The sequence below is a fragment of the Osmerus mordax genome, chromosome 26 (assembly GCF_038355195.1).
Source record: "Osmerus mordax isolate fOsmMor3 chromosome 26, fOsmMor3.pri, whole genome shotgun sequence".
In the NCBI taxonomy this organism is placed as follows: domain Eukaryota; kingdom Metazoa; phylum Chordata; class Actinopteri; order Osmeriformes; family Osmeridae; genus Osmerus; species Osmerus mordax.
In genome coordinates this window covers 6,017,849-6,036,835 of record NC_090075.1, presented here as the reverse complement: position 1 = coordinate 6,036,835, position 18,987 = coordinate 6,017,849, and the positions used below count along the sequence as shown (strand labels likewise).

Genomic DNA, 18,987 nt, shown 5'->3' with positions numbered 1-18,987 from the left:
GCTATAACAGTGGTGTGGTGTAAGGTATGGTTACTGGCTATAACAGTGGTGTGGTGTAAGGTATGGTTACTGGCTATAACAGTGGTGTGGTGTAAGGTATGGTTACTGGCTATAACAGTGGTGTGGTGCAAGGTATGGTTACTGGCTATAACAGTGGTGTGGTGTAAGGTATGGTTACTGGCTATAACAGTGGTGTGGTGTAAGGTATGGTTACTGGCTATAACAGTGGTGTGGTGTAAGGTATGGTTACTGGCTATAACAGTGGTGTGGTGTAAGGTATGGTTACTGGCTATAACAGTGGTGTGGTGTAAGGTATGGTTACTGGCTATAACAGTGGTGTGGTGTAAGGCTGTGGTTACTGGGTCCATGCTTGTGGAATCCAACAAGCCAATCTGGCTGACTCACCTGACACGGTTAAATCAATCAAACAAGTCTTGAGGTCATCTAATAAAGCTTAAGTGGGTACTGTGGTGCCTCTGGTCTTCCTGTGGCATCAGCAGACTGACTGCTCCCTTAAAATACCTGCTGGGGTTCAGAGAGGATGGAAGGAGGGAGGGATGGACAGAGGTTAATGCTCCAAACAATCTCCATGCTCCAGTGTGCGTGTGGTTATGTGTAAGGGGGAGGGCTGCCTTGTAGTCAGACAGCCAGGTTACAGTCTTCTCTCACATAGTGGACTGCTACGGATCCAAAATATTCGCAAATGTTTCTCATCGTTCAATCTTCCAACCAGGCGAAGATTGGAGTTCATGCTGCCTTTGTCTCCATCACCTAGCTATTTCTCACTCTCTCTGACTCACCTGGAGGGACAACACTGCTGCCATGGCAACGCCAGAACCCCACGTTCACAGACGGGAGCACTGGAGTTTAGGGTGACACCGCAAACGGGTTCAGAGTGGGTGTGCGAACATGTGTTTATGTGTGTGTTTGTGTATATTCAGTTATAATATAATATTTATCATATAAATAGAATTCTTGTAGCTTTCCTCTCCTCTCCTCCTCCACTTCCGACAAAGCAGAGGGCTCCCATGTTTCGCAGTCGTCAAAGGGTGACCTTGATTATACACACACACTCTCACCTGTGTCTGAGTCACACATACACACACTCACACACTAATCTCTCTTTGTTTTCTGAATCACACAAACAGCTGTGGGTGGAAGAAGATCTCAACAAGGTTTGTGTGCATGCGTAGGTGCCTACACAACATTGTGTGTTTACAGAGTGTGTGTTAACAGTGTATGCGAGTGAATGAAACTCATAAAAGACCTGAAGTTTATTCTCCAGTAAACAGAGATGAGAAGCAGGAATCTCCACAGCCCACACAGGTCTCTTCTCCTTAGTCTCTCTTTCCGGTGTCTTCTCCTCTGTGTGTGGTGTTACACTGTCGTATAGCTGGTCTCTCCTCCCTGGTCTCTTTACTTTATTCATATCTCATCATCTTAATAAGGCTTGGTATTTTAGGTTTGATCTGCAAATTAGGATTGACATATACCACACGGTCTAGTCTTTCATTTGTCCTGCTCTCGGAGCATCGACATATCATCCAACATTTTCTACTTAACCCTTGTGTTATCTTCGGGTCATTCTGACCCATCAGTCATTGTGACCCACCGTCGTATTGTGACAACTTTACTGCATACAAAAACAAAGTGAAGCATTTTCTTTTAACCGTTGGGCTGTCTCAGACCCCCCACATTGCGAAGGTTAAAAGAAAATTATTTGTATTTGTTTTTGTATTGGGTAAAATTGGGTAAACACAACGATGGTTCGTTATGAACCTTGGGTCATGTGACCCGAAGGCAGCACAAGGGTTAAAAAAAAAATTAAGATCCATATATGTTTATTGTATGCACCTTCCTGCCACAGTAAATTCTGTGTTTGTTTAAACTTACATGGCAATAAAAACAAATGTTGATTTGGATTCTGATATTCCCAGTAACAGGAGCATCTTGGATGCAGTGCAGCACATTTACGACACAAGTGTTCATTTGACACCATTTCACTTGATGAGTGTTTATTAAGTCACCTCTCATCATCACGAGCATTCCAGGTTTTAAGTTAACACTTTGAAATTATTGTTTTTATAAATATACTATACAGGAATATATTGTTCTGGGACCAGTGATGGCTTCAGTTTGCTTTAGCCCTGGGGGGCATTCTAGAGGGGGGGGGGGGGGGGGGGGGGACGACGACGACACCCAGTGGTGTACCCCGGCCACACACACGCACACATACATACACACATACACATGCAGGCACACACACACATGCACGCGCACACACTCACACCCCTTTTGAAATGCAGAGATATGCAAATGAGCCAACCCAAGGGAATGTTGACATTTCAATAAGAAGAAACCTCTTTTCCTTTGTCCGGATTCTTCCCTGGATAAGAGCTCTGAAGATTTCCCATCAGTCCCTGGAAATGCTAACGCACCTGGAGATGTAAACACAGAGTCGATAAACCTAAACACATCCCTGAATGCTTCTATTCTTTTCACTGTTTCCCTTCTCGCTTCTTTTACATCTGTTACAAACAAAAACAAAACATTTGCCAAAGCCCATTCAGTGTGTGTGTGTGAGTGTGTGTGCGTTGGGACCCTACAGGCAGAGTCAAGTGTGACACGGCTGGAAGGATGGGGGTCTGTCCAGACTAGACACCTGAGCGCCCTGGTGCTGTGTGGAGAGTGTGGATCTCTGGACGTTAGTCCTCCTCTCCTCCCCTCCTCTTCCGCAATCCTCTCCGCCCCTCCTCTCATTTCCCCCCACAACTTCCAGAACCTGCCATTTCTATCATACCTCAATTACTTCCGCAAACACACAATAAATACTCCCTCCATACCCCCCCGTACTCGACAGTATTTACTCCCATTCTGCCCCCATTAGCCATCTATTGTCAAGCCTGTGCGAGTCTCCCCCTCCCTCTCCCCTCCTCTGCTTTCTTCCCCCCTCTCCCTTTCTGTGTTCCTCTCTCCTCCTCTCCTCCTCCCTCCTTTTCTGTGTTCCTCTCTCCTCCTCCTCTCCTCCCCCCTCCTTTCTGTGTTCCTCTCTCCTCCTCTCCTCCCCCCTCCTTTCTGTACTCCTCTCTCCTCCTCTCCTCCCCCCTCCTTTCTGTACTCCTCTCTCCTCTCCTCCCCCCCTCCTTTCTGTACTCCTCTCTCCTCCTCTCCTCCCCCCTCCTTTCTGTGCTCCTCTCTCCTCCTCTCCTCCCCCCTCCTTTCTGTACTCCTCTCTCCTCCTGTCCTCCCCCCTCCTGTCTCCTTGTCCTGCTCTCAACACACACACACACCTCTCATCGGTGTCAGCACACACACCTCTGATTCCTGCCATTCTGAACACACTGTGAACATACACACCTCTCACTAAGTGTTCACCTCAGCGTTCTGTGTGTGTATGTCTGTATGGGGGGGGCGGTCACGTGTCACACCTCAGTTTCTCTGCATGCAGGGTCGAAGAACACACATCTCTGATACTTCCTGACCTAACAAGCTTTCATATGCGGACAAGTAGAGAAACAGTGTTAAATTGGGGACTGGGGCTGAGGCTGGGGATGGATCTAGGGCTGGCTTTGAGGCTGGAGCTGAGGCTGGGGCTGCTAGCAGCAACCTGTCTGCTAACGAATCCTAGGTATTAATTTCATATTTCAGCACACACCCGTCTGTCATCACGGCGCTTATCAATCATACATACCAGAGAGAGTAATCACATAGCCTGTCTGCTTGCATACCTCTGCAGACAGGAAGACTGCTGAGAGATGGGGGGAGGGGGAGACAGGGGGAGACATGGAGACGGAGAGAGGTAGAGAGGAGGGGAGAGGTAGGGAGAGGGGGAGAGAGATGGAAGGAGGGAGGGAGAGGTAGAGAGGGGCAGGGAGAGGTAAGGAGAGGGGGAGAGAGATAGAGGGAGGGAGAGAGAGCGAGATGGAGAAAGGAGAGGATAGGGAGAGGGAGATAGAGGGATACATTACTAAGTGGGACAGGGAATAGAGTAAACAGCAGAAGGTGAATCTATTAACCATAATGAATCATTAACACAGAGAAGGCACACACAGACACGCTTGCTCACACACACCCTGTTAGCATGGTGATCATGGAGTGGGGCAGACCCCCTGTGCAGAGGGCTGGACACAGGTGTGTTGCCAGACATAAAGGTTCTACTGGGGGGGGGGCTTCATTGTATATAGCGGGACAAGTTATCCCTCACTTCTCAGCGTGAGAAATGGTGGAAATGTGTGAGAAATACAAGGTGTTGCGTGAGAGTGTGAAATACGAGAGCCCTGTGTGATATCGTACATTAGACTCATGTGGTTTCCGTGTTTGAGTCGAAATAAGATGATCAGCTGGCCTGTCATTTAGAAACGTTCTTTAGTTTCGCCGTGTTTTCTTAGCCGGCCTCAATTCTGACCTGCGTGCCGACTCCTGGACTTGTGTGTGCGCGTCGCAGATGCTCTTAGAGCGAGCACAGAAGAGCCGGACATGGAGTGCCGCGGTCACGCACCAGTTTGTGTTTTCGGTTAAACTGCGATGATTTTACCAGCCTTGATTAGGATACTGCGTTTCCTTTTCCAGTATTATTAATCTAAATGAATGCACTGACTAATAAAGTAAATTGTTAAAACTTTTCTCTAAAATCTATTTTGTGGCACAGCGGAAATATACTGGGGCACGTGCCCCAGTAAAAAGGGTCTAGCGATGCCCCTGGCTGCACATGTGGCAGCATGTCTGGGCATGCAGACCTCTCCATCCCAGACCCTGGGGGGCATTCAACAGGCGCTCGCGCCTCTCTCCCTCTCATTTTGATCAATAGTCTACCGGCACAATACCCGAATACCTGCCACAAGACCTGCTACGTTCCTGGTGAAGAATGGATGTGCATCCGTGCAACCGTAGCAGCCCACCAGTAGAGCCTCCGGTGTTTGGCCGGCAAATCCACGTGAAAGAGGAAGAGAGCTGCGCGAGCATGCTGCGGGCAGTAGCCAATCAGCTCCGAGCAGCACTGAGGAGCTATAAAAGCCATGAGCATCTTCGTTATCAACATTCAAACAGTAGCGGAGAGAAAGAAGCAAACCGGAACGGAATTACTTTTATTCATCTGTATCCTAACATCTACAGACCTACTATATTTTCGAGGCATTTCATGGGAATATTTTTCATAGTCTACGCACTACAGTTTACGCCTGATTTTAAAGTCCTGTGTTGGGTTTTGCTCATCCCGAAATCATCCTTCGGATGTTATTTGTCATCCAAAAACTTATTAAAAAGTATTTGGCAAAAATGCGTCTGATCCAGAACATGTCGACCATCGCGGAGTGCGCGGCACAGGAGCTTCCGTCAACTCGCGTCATGAAAATAGCCGTGATTGGAGGCAGTGGAGTTGGGAAAACAGGTAATTTGATGCACATTTATAACGAGGTATTTACGATCTGCGAGTTCTAATTACAGTTAGAACTATGCACTTTGGATCCTTGGTTTGCTGCTGGGCAAATTTCATGCAATCCTTGATTGAAGTCGCATTCTAAAAGCGTTTGCTAAATTAATCAAATGTCAAATGTTTTGGAGATTCAATTAAACCAACATCTTCTCTGTTCTATTTCAGCTCTGGTTGTGAGATTCCTGACAAAGCGTTTCATTGGGGATTACGAGCGAAATGCTGGTGAGTGTGAAACTTTAAACTGAACGGATTTGATTCTAGACTTGCCATTTCAACTCGCAGATTGTTAACCACCGTCTTCTGCTGTTGTGTCAACAGGTAATCTCTACTCCAGAGAGGTTCAGGTGGACGGGCAGCAAGTGGCTATCCAGGTCCAAGACACTCCGGGTGTTGATGTGAGTTTTAAATACGTCTCCTTCTGCTAAAGCCTATTCAGACACAGACATCGTCATTGGACTTTCACTGGTTCTGCGCCTGAGAAATAATTGGAGTTTGAAGAGACTCTGGTCTGGAAGTCTGGTTTTTATTGTTGCAACTGAGGATTTACGGTCGGGGTTGCGTGTAAATGGGTCCGAGAGTCTCGGCATATAGTTACCGCGGGGATGTGAATGCGTTTTGGCCGGTGAACCGAGCGCAGCCTCTCCGTCTCTTGGCAGCGGTCCACAGACTGTGCTCTCGCGCAGTCACTCAGTCTAGCCGCCTAATTTCCCATTTGGAGCGAGTCAAGTCTGAAGTCGGTAAATGATACCCCTGACTCCTCAACCACCCCCACCCCCCAGAGCGGGAGCAGTAACTATAGTAACTGTAGTAACTCTTAATTGTCAGACTGCCAAGGAAACTACAGCAGTCGCTACGCCAGACTAGACCAGACTAGTTGAGTGATGACAGGGCAAACTAGGACTGTCTTGAGATAATAAACTGAGATAGTAGAGTTTGTCTATCTATGGCAATCTTCTCTATTCCTGTGATGGGTGATAATAATGTTGATGATGATGATGATGATTATAATTCTTGGTTGTGTCTGAGTGGTGTCATAAGCAAGAGGGTTGTAACCGTGGTAACCCTGGTTTCCATCTCTGTCCCCCCCTCCCTCCCTCAGGTGACCAGCAACAGCCTCAGCCTCCCAGATCATGTGACATGCTCCATCCAATGGGCAGATGCCGTGGTCCTGGTCTACTCTGTGACGGACCGGCACAGCTTCGATCTGATTGGTCCCCTGCACCAGCAGGTGGCTCGCGTTGGCGGGCCCGACGGGCCGCCCGTCATTGTGCTGGCCAATAAGATGGACCTGCTGCACCTGCGGAGCGTGGAGGCTCAACAGGGCCCCCTGCTGGCCGCGGGGCTGGGCTGTGTCTGCTACGAGGTGTCGGCCAGCGAGGACTACAGCCAGGTGCATAGCGCCTTCCACCTGCTGTGCAGCCAGCTGGTCAAGCGTCCTCCCCCCAGCCCCACGGGGCCTCCAGGGACCCCGGCGCCAGAGAAACGGCGCTCCCCCCCCCTCTTCCCCAGACCCAAGTCCCCCAACATGCAGGACCTGAAGAGGCGCTTCAAGCAGGCGCTCTCCGCCAAGGTGCGCACCGCCACTTCGGTGTGAGGCCCTGCCCCCCCACTGCCCCAGGCAAGGGGCATGGTATCACTTTAGCGTCTCTGACGTCTTCGAGAAGAGAGAAAGGAAGAGGAGAAGGGGCAGATGAGAAGTCTGTTCCCGTTATTTGAGGCCCCTGCCCGTTCTGGGCGGGGCCAGTGCTGAGCTCCTCAGAAATGTGTGTGTGTGTGTGTGGGGAGAGGGGTGAACTTTGACCTCCGACCTGCGTTGAGCTGCGTTCGGGGAGGGGGCAGACGCCTGTCTGGGAGGCGGGGGTCTGCCCCCCGAGCCCCCTCTCTCCCGCGAGCCCCCACAAACACTGGAGCAGCCCAGAGAGGAGGGCAGCCCAGGCACACAAAACATGCACCCGTTCTGAGCCTTGGTACTGGTACCCTAGCAACAGCAGCTCTGAAGGACACATTAGTGTTAGCTGCTGGGTGAGTTAGTGCTAGGTCGGACACAGTACTGGGTGCTGTGTTGATGTGAGACACACACATGCACACTCTCCTAATCCTAATCTGCACATGCAGATACACACAGACCCTGTTGGCATCATGGTGATGTGCAGAGGTCGGACTGGCAGACAAACACCTGGGCAGAAGGCTGGACTTGAGTTGGACAGTAGAGCGATGGAACACGGTGTCATGTACATCCAGAACCATCGCCATGGTAGCAAACTATGAGAAGAGGGGGATAACATAGTAGCATATTTGTTCACTGTAATTTGTGTTTTGCTTGCAAAATAAAAACCATTTTAATGGGATTTCACAATTGACTGCTGGACTGTTTTTAATCCCAAACACCAACACCATTCTCTAATACGCCACAATGTTGACATAACAGCAGTATAACATCTTATAAATTCCCTTTCTTCATTTAGCAAAAGCTTTGAGCCCAATTGACATGCAAATAGTGCAAGTAGAAGTCGCTGTGGATAAAAGCATCTGTTAAAATGCATAAATGTAAGTAGAAAGTAGAGTAGAAAAGCAGGCATCAGCAGGGTGTATTTCTGACAGTATTTTGTGGTCAGAGGCAAGGAACGGTCTGTATTTACCAGGCAAGTAAAAGCAAGGTTATAAACTGAACTGCTGCCAGAACCTACACACCCTGTTAAAGCAGTCTGGTTCAAAAGTCAAATGATTTATGTGCAAGAAATGTCAAAGAGGGCTTCATAGAGGCCTGTAGATCAGCAACTGTAACTAACCTAAACCCTCAGGGAAGACCAGGAAAAACACCCAAATCTCACAGAAAAATGGGAAGAAACCTGATGAGGTATCTCTCCTCTTTGTCTCCTCTCCCCAACCTGTCTGTCTGTCTGTCTCCTCTCCCCTACCTGTCTGTCTGTCTGTCTCCTCTCCCCTACCTGTCTGTCTGTCTGTCTGTCTGTCTGTCTCCTCTCCCCTACCTGTCTGTCTGTCTGTCTCCTCTCCCCTACCTGACTGTTTGTCTCCTCTCCCCTACCTGTCTGTCTGTCTCCTCTCCCCTACCTGTATGTCTGTCTCCTCTCCCCTACCTGTCTGTCTGTCTCCTCTCCCCTACCTGTCTGTCTGTCTCGTCTCCCCTACCTGTCTGTCTGTCTCCTCTCCCCTACCTGTATGTCTGTCTCCTCTCCCCTACCTGTCTGTCTGTCTGTCTCGTCTCCCCTACCTGTCTGTCTGTCTCCTCTCCACCACCTGTCTGCTTGTCTGTCTCCTCTTCCCAACCTGTCTGTCTGTCTCCTCTTCCCAACCTGTCTGTCTGTCTCCTCTCATCTTGCTTGGTAATGAGGCTGTTGGGTCCCTGCTGTCACGGCAACAAAAGATCCACATTGATTAACAGACACTCACACATCACACTCACATTATTCACGCACACTCACACAACACTCACAAACACTCACAAATCAGTGCTTTGGTTGAAGTGTTTATTCAACATCACCACCACTCAGGCAGGAGACAAGATGTTCTCAGGAAACATCTAGAATGTTCAAGAATCTGAACAAACGGGAGCTGAGAGCAGGAATTGAGCAGGAATGAGAAAAGGTCTGGTCACCCGTGTTTGTGTATTGGTTTGTTTGTGTGCGTGAGTATCTTAGTGTGTGTGTCTGTTTGTGTCTGTATATTTGTGTGTGTCTGTGTATTTGTATGTGCGTGTGTGTCTCAGACTCCGATGTGAGGCACCAGTCTCTGGGTGGTGAAGAGCAGCTCTGTGATGTCAGAAGGTCTTAGCAGTCTGGTGGACAGAACCAGGACCTGAGGAGGGAGAGGGGGAGGAGGAGGAGGGGCGAGGAGGGGGAGAGAAGGGAGAGGGTGGACAGGAGGGTGGCAGGGGTGTGACACGGTTAGATGACACACTGCTGAACACCATTGTACAACCACCCACACAATCCACATGCAAAGGAACCTTTAACCCATTGAATAAATCCATAACCATATTCAAAACACACATTCAGAACACACACATTCAAAGCAGTGTGTAACTGCCAGTAAATTCTATTCATGTTGTCGAGAAAGTAGCCCTCAGAGACAAAAGAGAGGCTGAGCAATCAGACTCCTTCTAGAAACTGGGTCAATATTCAGTAGCAATAACAATAAGCAAATAGATTGTATCTGGGTCACTGTTCCTTCATAGGGATAACAGCTCACATGACACCAGTGTTTGTTTGTAGGTGTTTGTAAGAGGTTGAGTGCTCCAGCTGAAACGGCAGACACAGAAGCTGACGCTCCTATGAGCAGCCGGTCACCTCTCCTGCACCCCTCCAACACTTCTCTTATGGCCCTCTCCTCTCTCTCCCCTCCTACACCTCCCCTACACCCTTCTCCTCTGTCTACCCTCCAACCCCCCCCCCCCCCCCCCCCATCTCCCCCCCCCCCCCCTCACCTGTGTTCCCGGCTTGTGGGCGGCGACTACTTCCCGGACAAGGCGGAGCTCTGAAGGTGTGACTCCGCCCACCAGGAAGAGAAGGAGCAAGGCGTGGTCACTGGGGTGTGGCCGGCTCACCTGGGGGAAGGCAGGAGGGAGGGGGGAGAGGCAGGAGAGAAAAAACATAATTTTAGTACAAAATAAGTATTTTAGATGCAAACTGAACTCACTCTGGTTCTGATAACACAACATCCATCTGTATCCAGCCTGGTGACAGGCCTCCTTCTCCCTCCCTCCATCCCTCACTCTCCCTGCCTGCCTCCATCCCTCCCTGCCTCCCTCACTCCCTCCATCTCTCTGCCTCGCTCCATCCCCCTGCAACTCTTCTGCAACTCTCTCTCTCTCTCTCTCTCTCTCTCTCTCTCTCTCTCTCTCTCTCTCTCTCTCTCTTCAATTCAATTCAATTGGCTTTATTAGCATTAAGAAACAAATGTTCATATTGCCAAAGCAACGGTGGAGCCACAGAAACAGTATTCATCCCATTACTATGGACATCGGTATACTATTAATGTTACCAAATAATTAGATAACAACCAAACATGGCAAATTCAGTTGAAAGACTAAAGCAGGAAAACTTTAATGTAACCTTAAGATTGATTACGTAATATATATATTCTCTCTCTCTCTCTCTCTCTCTCTCTCTCTCTCTCTCTCTCTCTCTCTCTCTCTCTCTCTCTCTCTCTCTCTCTCTCTCACTCTAACACGCTTCTATCACCACCCTTCTCCTCTCTCCATCTCATTGAGCTGGTGAACAGCATGATATGAGTACACACACAGACACATACGCGCGCACATACACACACACACACACACACACACACACAAACACACACACACACACAGACAGACACCTCATGCTAAGACCGACACAGAAGCGCACAGAAGCATTTGAACATGAGGATGAGTCAGGCTGGAGACCCCGCTGTGTGTGATTGGTTGTTCTACCACCACCGGTGCGTGTTATAGGCCGGGGTGGGGTGGTGAATACCAATGACAAAATGAGAATGGTGGGGGCGGGGGCGGGACTAAGGCCACGTGAGGCCGGCGGGGGGGCGGGGCTTTGTGTGGCGGGCTGAACTCAACATGTGTCCCCCTCACATTGCTACTCCGTGCTACACGGTTTGTGTGTGGCTGCGTGCACACATGTCGGACGGTTTGAACACATGTGTGCTCGGGTGTTAACATGTAGGTGAATGTGTGTGTTTATGTGTGGGCATACATGTCAAGGCGCCCGAACCCATGAGTGGTAGTGTGTACATTTGTGTGTGTGTGTGAACATGTGTGTGAGGCTGTAAGTGTGAATGTGCGCGTGGCTTTGAGTGTGACAACGTTTGTGAAGGTGTGCAACATTAAGTGTGCGTGATTGCGTGTGACATGGTGTGTGCATGTGTGTGTGGCTGTGAGCACACGTCAGGGGGCTCGAACACACTTGTGCTAGTGTGTGCGTGTGAGTGACAGTAGCTCAGACGTGTTTGAGACATGATGTGACAGAGATCGTTTACATATGTCTTGTGTGTGAGAGATTGTCGGTGCCATCTGTGTGGGATATGATTGTGCATGTATGATGTAGTGCTGTGTGTGTGCGAGAGAAAGATGTATGTGGTATGTATGTGTGTGTGTGTGTGTGTGAGAGAGAGACAGACGTGGTGTGTGTGTGTGTGTGTGAGAGAGACAGACGTGGTGTGTGTGTGTGAGAGAGACAGACGTTGTGTGTGTGTGTGAGAGAGAGACAGACGTTGTGTGTGTGTGTGTGAGAGAGAGACAGACGTGGTGTGTGTGTGTGTGTGAGAGAGAGACAGACGTTGTGTGTGTGTGAGAGAGAAACAGACGTTGTGTGTGTGTGTGTGTGAGAGAGAGACAGACGTGGTGTGTGTGTGTGTGTGGGGTTATTCCAGTGGGCTACACTAAGGCTGCGTTCACAGCCCGCTCCCCGCAAACGGACTACGGTCTGTCTTCAACAACACACATCACATGGAATCTGATCTTTTCTATCCGACTTGGGCCACTTTCATAAACGATCTTCAAATTGAATCCAGGTCGGATTTTTAGGGTCTCAATTGGAACTGAAATGGGAATTCATGCGACTTCCGCATCTCGATGGTTCAACATGGGCCACAATCCTGCGCTGGCGGGAGCCACTGGCTGAATGTAAACATGGAGGAGAGATGGAGGCAGGCAGAGGAGGGACAGTGAGGTGTCAGACCTCAGGAGTCAAGTCATCTGAACGGAGCACTAAGGCCTGCAGCGTGAACACAGCCGAGTACACCAGTTAATACGGAGAGAGAGAGAGCGAGGGCGAGGGAGGGAGAGATAGACAGAGGGAGAGAGAGAAGGAGATAGAGGGAGAGAGAGGAGGGAGAAAAGGGAGGGTGAGAGAAAATGAGAAGGAGGGATAAGGAAAGAGGAGAGAGGAAGGGTGGAGGACAGAGAGAGATAGAGAGAGAGGGATGAGGAGAGAGGGAGAGAGAAAGACAGACAGAGAGAGATGAGGAGAGAGGGAGAGAGAGAGATGAGAGAGACATAGAGAGAGATGAGGAGAGAGGGAGAGACAGACAGAGAGAGATGAGGAGAGAGGGAGAGATAAGGAGAGAGGGAGAGAGAGAGATGAGGAGAGAGGGATAGAGAGAGATGAGGAGAGAGGGATAGAGAGAGATGAGGAGAGAGGGAGAGAGAGAGATGAGGAGAGAGGGAGAGAGAGAGATGAGGAGAGAGGGAGAGAGAGAGAGACAGAGACAGACAGAGAGAGATGAGGAGAGAGGGAGAGAGAGAGATGAGAGAGACAGAGAGAGAGATGAGGAGAGAGGGTGAGTGGAAGGACAGAGCGATATTGTTCTCGGAGCCGAAATGGGCCACGTTACATAAGCAGTCTAATTCTGGGTTTAATCAAGCCCAGATGTGTATGGGTCAGACTCAGTGTGTGAGTGTGCATGTATAGGTGTGTGTGTGTCTGTGTGTATGTATGTGTGCATAGGTGTGTGCGCATATCCTGTATGTGTGTCTATATGTTAAGGTGTGTGTATGCGTGTGTCTCACCTTCATGAACATACTGAAGCCAGTCTTCAGCAGGTCAGTCAGACCCCCAGACATGTGCTCCACGTCGGGGCTCTCTGGTCGGTCAGGGTGTAGGACCAGCTCCAGAACCTGCCTCAGCAGGGGGCGGTAGGACGCCTGGACTCAAACACACACACACACTTTGGTTAGGTGAGGGAAGAGTGTGTGTGGTGCATCTCTACAGCACAATTAAACAATGAGAGCTATAAACAGCTCAGTTAGAAGCACTACATATGCAAACACACACACACACACCTCTCTTAACCTGGTCGTACCGAGGACAGAAATAGGCCTGCAGTCCGCCAGCCTGCAGAGTGAGGTGTATTGTGGATTGAGGATGAAGAGGGAGCAACTGTAATGTTGAAGAGGAGGCTGGAAGGGATTAGAGGCTGAGAGGTGTGTCTGTGTGCGTGAGAGTTTGTGTGTGTGTGTGTGATGAATGATATAAGCTCATGCAGTCTTCCAGAGCTGTGTTCCTGGAAGTGTACCACTGTGATTGTTGATGACGGATTATCTCTCAATCTCTCTTTCTTTTTCTGCCACACAGCTCCCACCCAAATCGCCTGCCCACCCGCCACACACACACACACACACACATACAGAGTGAGAGAAATGCAGGGAGAGAGCTAAAGAGAGAGAGGGAGACAGACAGGGAGAAAGAGAGAGAGAAAAAGAGATATAGATAGGGGGACACAGACGGAGGGAGAAAGAGAGAGGGAGAAAGAGAGAGGGAGAAAGAGAGAGAGAGAAAGAAAGAAAGAGGGAGAAAGAGAGAGAGAGAGAGAGAAAAAGAGAGAGAGAGAGAAAGAGAGAGGGAGAAAGAGAGAGGGAGAAAGAGAAAGAGAGAGGGAGACAGACAGGAAGAAAGAGAGAGGGAGAAAGAGAGAGGGAGAAAGGGAGAGGGAGAAAGAGAGAAAGAGACAGGGAGACAGACAGGAAGAAAGAGAGAGCGAGAAAGAGAGAGAGGGACAATAATTGTTTCTGGCTAGATGGAATTAGAAGTGTTGAGAGTTTATTCTTGTGTGACATGTACCGTAACTCAGGATCATTGTGTTTTAACACTACTCAACTAAAGTCGACTGAGGTCACGGCTGTCGTGGGTTAAGGCTGTGGGTGGTTCGTGTTGTGACAGTCTGGGAGAAAGAACATTGAAGTCTGGAGACTGAGGGTCCAAAAACATAAAAGAACTGTGTGCATGTAACTGTGTGTGTGTGTGTGGGGGCGTATGTGTGTGTGTGACAGCGAGGCTGACCTGGTGCATGCCGTCGCTGGCCGTGTAGAGGGAGCGTAGCTGTTTAAGGTGGTCTCTGGTGAGGGCCAGGCCTCTCAGGATGTCGAACACCCTCTCCACCACGCCATGGGCCACGTCCATGGTCAGCTCCCCAGGACCAGCACACCCTGAGGGGGGAGAGAGGTCAGAGAGACTCCCTGGATGCTCTGGAGGATCAGTCATGTGGCACAGCTTTTCACCATTCACATGACTTGATAGGTTCTTGGACAGGAATTAGACTTATATCATATCCTATAGGTTTACACTCCAACCCAGAACCAGAACCAGGCCCAGAACCAGAACCAGGACCAGTGCCTGGCTGTGTGGGGCGGCTGTGGCTCAGGGGGTACAGAGGGTCGTCTGTTAATCGCAAAATTGGCGGTTCCATCCCCGACTCCTCCCAGGTCATGTGCCGAAGTATCCTTGAGCAAGACTCTGAACCCCAAGTTGCTCCCGACGGGCAGGCCGGCGCCTTGCGCGGCAGCTCCGCCGCCGTCGGTATGTGTGAGAGTGAGTGGGGGAATGACAGGCAAACATTTGTGAAGCGCTTTGAGCGCCGCTAAGGTAGACAACGCGCGATCAAAACGCGGTCCGTTATCTGTGTGTGTTTGCATGAATGAGATGATTGTTTTCATGAATGCTGCGAATGGAAGCGAGAAGGCGTGTACGCGGGTCACCATGGTTACTGGCGAAGGAGGCGAGCTCTTTCTGCGTGGCTCTCTAACGTCAGGGCTCTTTGCTGTGGTGAGCAACATCAAAGAGCCCTCAGCTCTGCTCTCGCTGACTCTGCTGCTACCAGACAAGCAGGCTGTGTGTAGATGTGAGGAAGAGGGAGAGAGAGAGAGAGACAAAGTGAGAGGAGGGAGTGAGAGGGGAAGGAGTAACAGAGAGAGGAGAGAGGGATAGATGGAGAGAAAGAGTAGGTCAAATGGAGGGGAAGGGAAGAGAGAGAGCTAGAGTAATGAGTTTCATTAAGTGGATAAGCACACTCATACAGGCAGGAAGTGAGAGTTTCAGGAGCATTATTAACAAGCAGAGAGAGAGAGAGAGAGAGAGAGAGAGAGAGAGAGAGAGAGAGAGAGAGAGAGAGAGAGAGAGAGAGAGAGAGAGAAAGAGAGAGGGAGGGAGAGAGAGGGGGAGAGAGATAGAGAGAGGGGGAGAGAGATAGAGAGAGAGAGAGGGAGAGAGAGAGAGCTGGAGATAAATGGTGTTCCGCCAGGTTCCGGGAGCATGCGTAGGTTGTGACGCTTGCAACACAGAGCTGCAACACACCATTTATGAGTCTGTCACCACCAACAGCACCGTCTACCAGAACATGCTAAAAGCGCACACTTCCAGCACAGGCTACCGGGACACGCTAACAGCACACACTACCAGCACATGCTTGTAGCAATCGCTACCAGAACACGCTAGCAGCAACACTAGCAGCACACGCCACCAGAACAAACCAACAGCACATGCTAACAGCACACACTCTGTGACACGTTCAGGAAGATCATTTCCAGACCAGACCAATCAAGACCAGGCCACTACAGACCAGCCTAGGCCAGGCCAGGCTGAGCCAGACTAAGCCAGACCACTACAGACCAGACCCAATTAGAGTAAGTGGCTGTCTCCACAACAAGCTTCCCCCCCATTCCCTCATATCAGGAATGTGCGAGAGGTCCACAGGAGCTATAAATACCCAGCCTCTGGTCACATGACCACTGGGCTATTCTCATGGAGAGGATAATCTGAGTTTTGATCAACTTCTATCTAATCCCTGGAGGAATGCAGCAGAGCACAGGAAGCTCCCTCTACAGCCCCCCCCCCCCCCGCCTCATCTACTACACCTAGATAGAGAGGTATGGGAGTAGGTAGGTAGGTGGATGGGTAGGTAGACACAGGTGGGTAGGTCAGTAGAAAGGTATGTCGGTGGGTGGGTAGGTGGGTAAATAGGGGGAGAGGTAGGTAGGTAATTAGAAAGGTAGATAAATAGGTAAGGAGGTGGGTAGGTAGGGGGGTAGGTATGGTGACAGGTAGATAGGGGGGTAGGTATGGTGACAGGTAGATAGGGGGGTAGGTATGGTGACAGGTAGATAGGGGGGTAGGTATGGAGACATGTAGGTAAGTAAATAGAAAGGTAGGTTGGAAGGTAGGGTATGTACAATAACAGAAGGCCAGTTGTGCAGCAGGATGTTAGTGGTGTGAAGGTTCTGGCCCCCAGTATCAATAACAATCCTCTTCCACCAGGCTCAGCACAAACATGAAGAGATTACACCACTCTTCATTAGCTCAACCATGCCACGCCGGTCTGGCTGGACGCAGTCTGCTAAACACTGCAAGAGGTTCAAACTATTTCCCCCAAACACAAAGAGTCGTATGAGAAACTGCATCTGCTGAGCCTGTAATCTGTAATCCAAGAACACAAGACCTCCTAATCTGTCATCTTCCCGGAGAACTGCTCTCCTCCAGGCTTCCAAACACACACACACACAGTAACACACACACGCCTACATACACTAGCAATCTTCAAAACATGCGCAACATACGCATGCACATACCCACACGTGCACTGTTAGCCCATTCAGTAGCGTACGCATGTAAGCGTGCAAACACTTGCTGGTGGCTGTCAGGTGGGAGATCAGAGCATTCCTCTAGTTCCTCCAACCCTGAACCACCTCCCTGCCTGTCACGAGACACGGCTGCCGCGGAGTCGTGACGTGTGTGTGTCCATGGCGATGGTCATGTAGGTGTGCGTGCTTGCGTTCATGTATGTTTATGGTCATGTATGTTTATGGTCATGTATGTTTATGTTTTTTGGGGGTCAGGTGCAGGGCTAGCAGTCACCCCAGCTTTGTTCTACAGCATCTTTTGCATCACCATGGCGCCTGCACATGCTCCCTCCTGAAGATGTTGACATGGCAACCGTCTGGGTTCACAGAGGCTGCTGAGTCTGAATGAGGACCTCTCACACAGCAGTGTGAAGAGGGTGTGTGTGTGTGAGAGTGAGTGAGTGTGAGAGTGTGTGCGTGTGTGTATGAGAGTGTGTGTACAAGTCTATATGATGCTGTAGGGAGTCAGGTGGCTGAGCGGTTAGGAAATCGGGCTAGTAATCAGAAGGTTGCCGGTTCGATTCCCCATGTGCTTGTATTAGAGTGAGTAGGTGTGTGTGCGTGTGCTTGTATGAGAGTGTGTATGTCTATTTGAGAGTGTGTATATGTATGACCGTGTATGCGTGTAAGTATGCTTTGTAAGGAGTTGAGCTGGAAGGTTATTCAGACGTGAATAGATTCTGAGGATTATTGTTGCCCAGGGTTGGCCATGAGACTTACATCATGGGGTAGGATGGTGTTAAACGAGTGAAGACTGTAGTCAAAGACTCACTGCTCATTCATGGAGTCTGGTCAGCACCAGGACTGAAAAGCCGTCTGATTGGCCAGACACCACTCCTCAGCCCTCTGATTGGACAGAGACTCCTTAGCCTTTTGATTAGCCAGTTGCCTCTCTTCAGCCCTTTAATTGGGGTAAAAGTTCCACCAGGAGGGAGTGAGCTGCAGACTGAACGGAGCCCACCTCAGAGGTGGTTCTGAATGAACTCATCTCCCTCTGGCTGCTCCACACAGAGAGAGACAGCTCCACCTGCTGGCTGACCTGGAGAACAGCATGCTCTCAGAATACCAGCCCTGAGACTGTGTCTAAACACACAGACATTACATTTAGTCATTTAGCAGACGCTCTTATCCAGAGTTACGTTTTATCCAGACGTTTATACATGATTGAAGGTGGAGGGAAGAGATAGAGAGAGCAGGATAGAGAGAAAGGGAGGGAGGTAAATAGACAGAGAGAGAGAGGGGTAGATTGAGGTAGATTGAGAGAGGGGGATAGAAGAATAGAGGGAGGGATAGAGAGAGATAGAGAGAGGGAGGAGTGGAGAGGTCACCAGGTCAGAGTAAACAGGGACTTCCTCCCTGTGGGGCAGTCTGCACCTGGACATCCCATCACTGTGCTGCCACGGCAACAAGCTCATCAGCAGGGTGGATGCTCTGTCTCACACACACACACACACACACACACACACACACACACACACACACACACACACACACACACACACACACACACACACACACACACACACACACACACACACACACACACACACACACACACACACACACACACACACACACACACACACACAGACACACACACTCGCTCACACAAGCTCCAGTGCTATCAAAGTGTCTCTGAGCTCAGATATACAGCATGCTGACTGCAGCTCTGGTTGTGAAGTAGAGGGAGGTCTCCAGGACAACCATCTCTAGGACAACCTACTGTAGAAATCACACAATGCATTGTGGGAAGGCAGCCATACATCACAGAGGGGGAGGGAGGGGGGAGAGGGAGACGTCGCTCTACTCCCGTGTTCTCTTCCCTCCCCCTCCACCCTCTTCATCCCCCCTTCCTCTCTCCTCTCCTCCCCTCCCTCCCCTCCTCCCCGGAGTCTAAATCTCAGGCTGCCCTGACCAGCCACCCATACAAACGTACTAATGGAGGACCCAGACACACACACACTGGGGGAGGGGCTGGGGGCCCAGAGGGAGGCTGGAGGCTGGGGGGGGGTCAGTGTTTGGTTAGTCCCCTGCTCCGGACTGGGCCTCTGATGTGTTTGTTTTCCACAGAGAAACATCTGTGTTACTGTTGAGAGCAACACACTGAACCTGGCCTCTCTCTCTCACACACACACACACACAGCATGCATGTGCA

At 50.1% G+C, this 18,987-nt stretch overlaps 2 protein-coding genes across 2 annotated transcripts in view; one reads left to right on the top strand and one right to left on the bottom strand.

Moving 5' to 3' along the window:
- The first annotated feature begins 5,146 nt into the window (after positions 1-5,146).
- On the top strand, positions 5,147-7,749 carry rasl11b (RAS-like, family 11, member B). The gene is made up of 4 exons (XM_067229984.1): positions 5,147-5,386; positions 5,597-5,653; positions 5,750-5,826; positions 6,531-7,749. The coding sequence occupies exons 1-4, from the start codon at positions 5,230-5,232 to the stop codon at positions 7,023-7,025; spliced, it is 786 nt and encodes a 261-aa protein (XP_067086085.1). The 5' UTR covers positions 5,147-5,229; the 3' UTR covers positions 7,026-7,749.
- Positions 7,750-8,905: 1,156 nt separating this feature from the next.
- scfd2 (sec1 family domain containing 2) overlaps positions 8,906-18,987 on the bottom strand; it is a 35,078-nt gene continuing 24,996 nt past the window's right edge. The window contains exons 4-7 of the mRNA XM_067229461.1: positions 14,221-14,366; positions 12,951-13,085; positions 9,876-9,995; positions 8,906-9,247 (exon numbers count right to left, since the gene is read on the bottom strand). Coding sequence (XP_067085562.1) covers positions 9,155-9,247; positions 9,876-9,995; positions 12,951-13,085; positions 14,221-14,366 — 494 coding nt within the window. The 3' untranslated portion in view covers positions 8,906-9,154. The remainder of the gene's footprint in view (positions 9,248-9,875; positions 9,996-12,950; positions 13,086-14,220; positions 14,367-18,987) is intronic.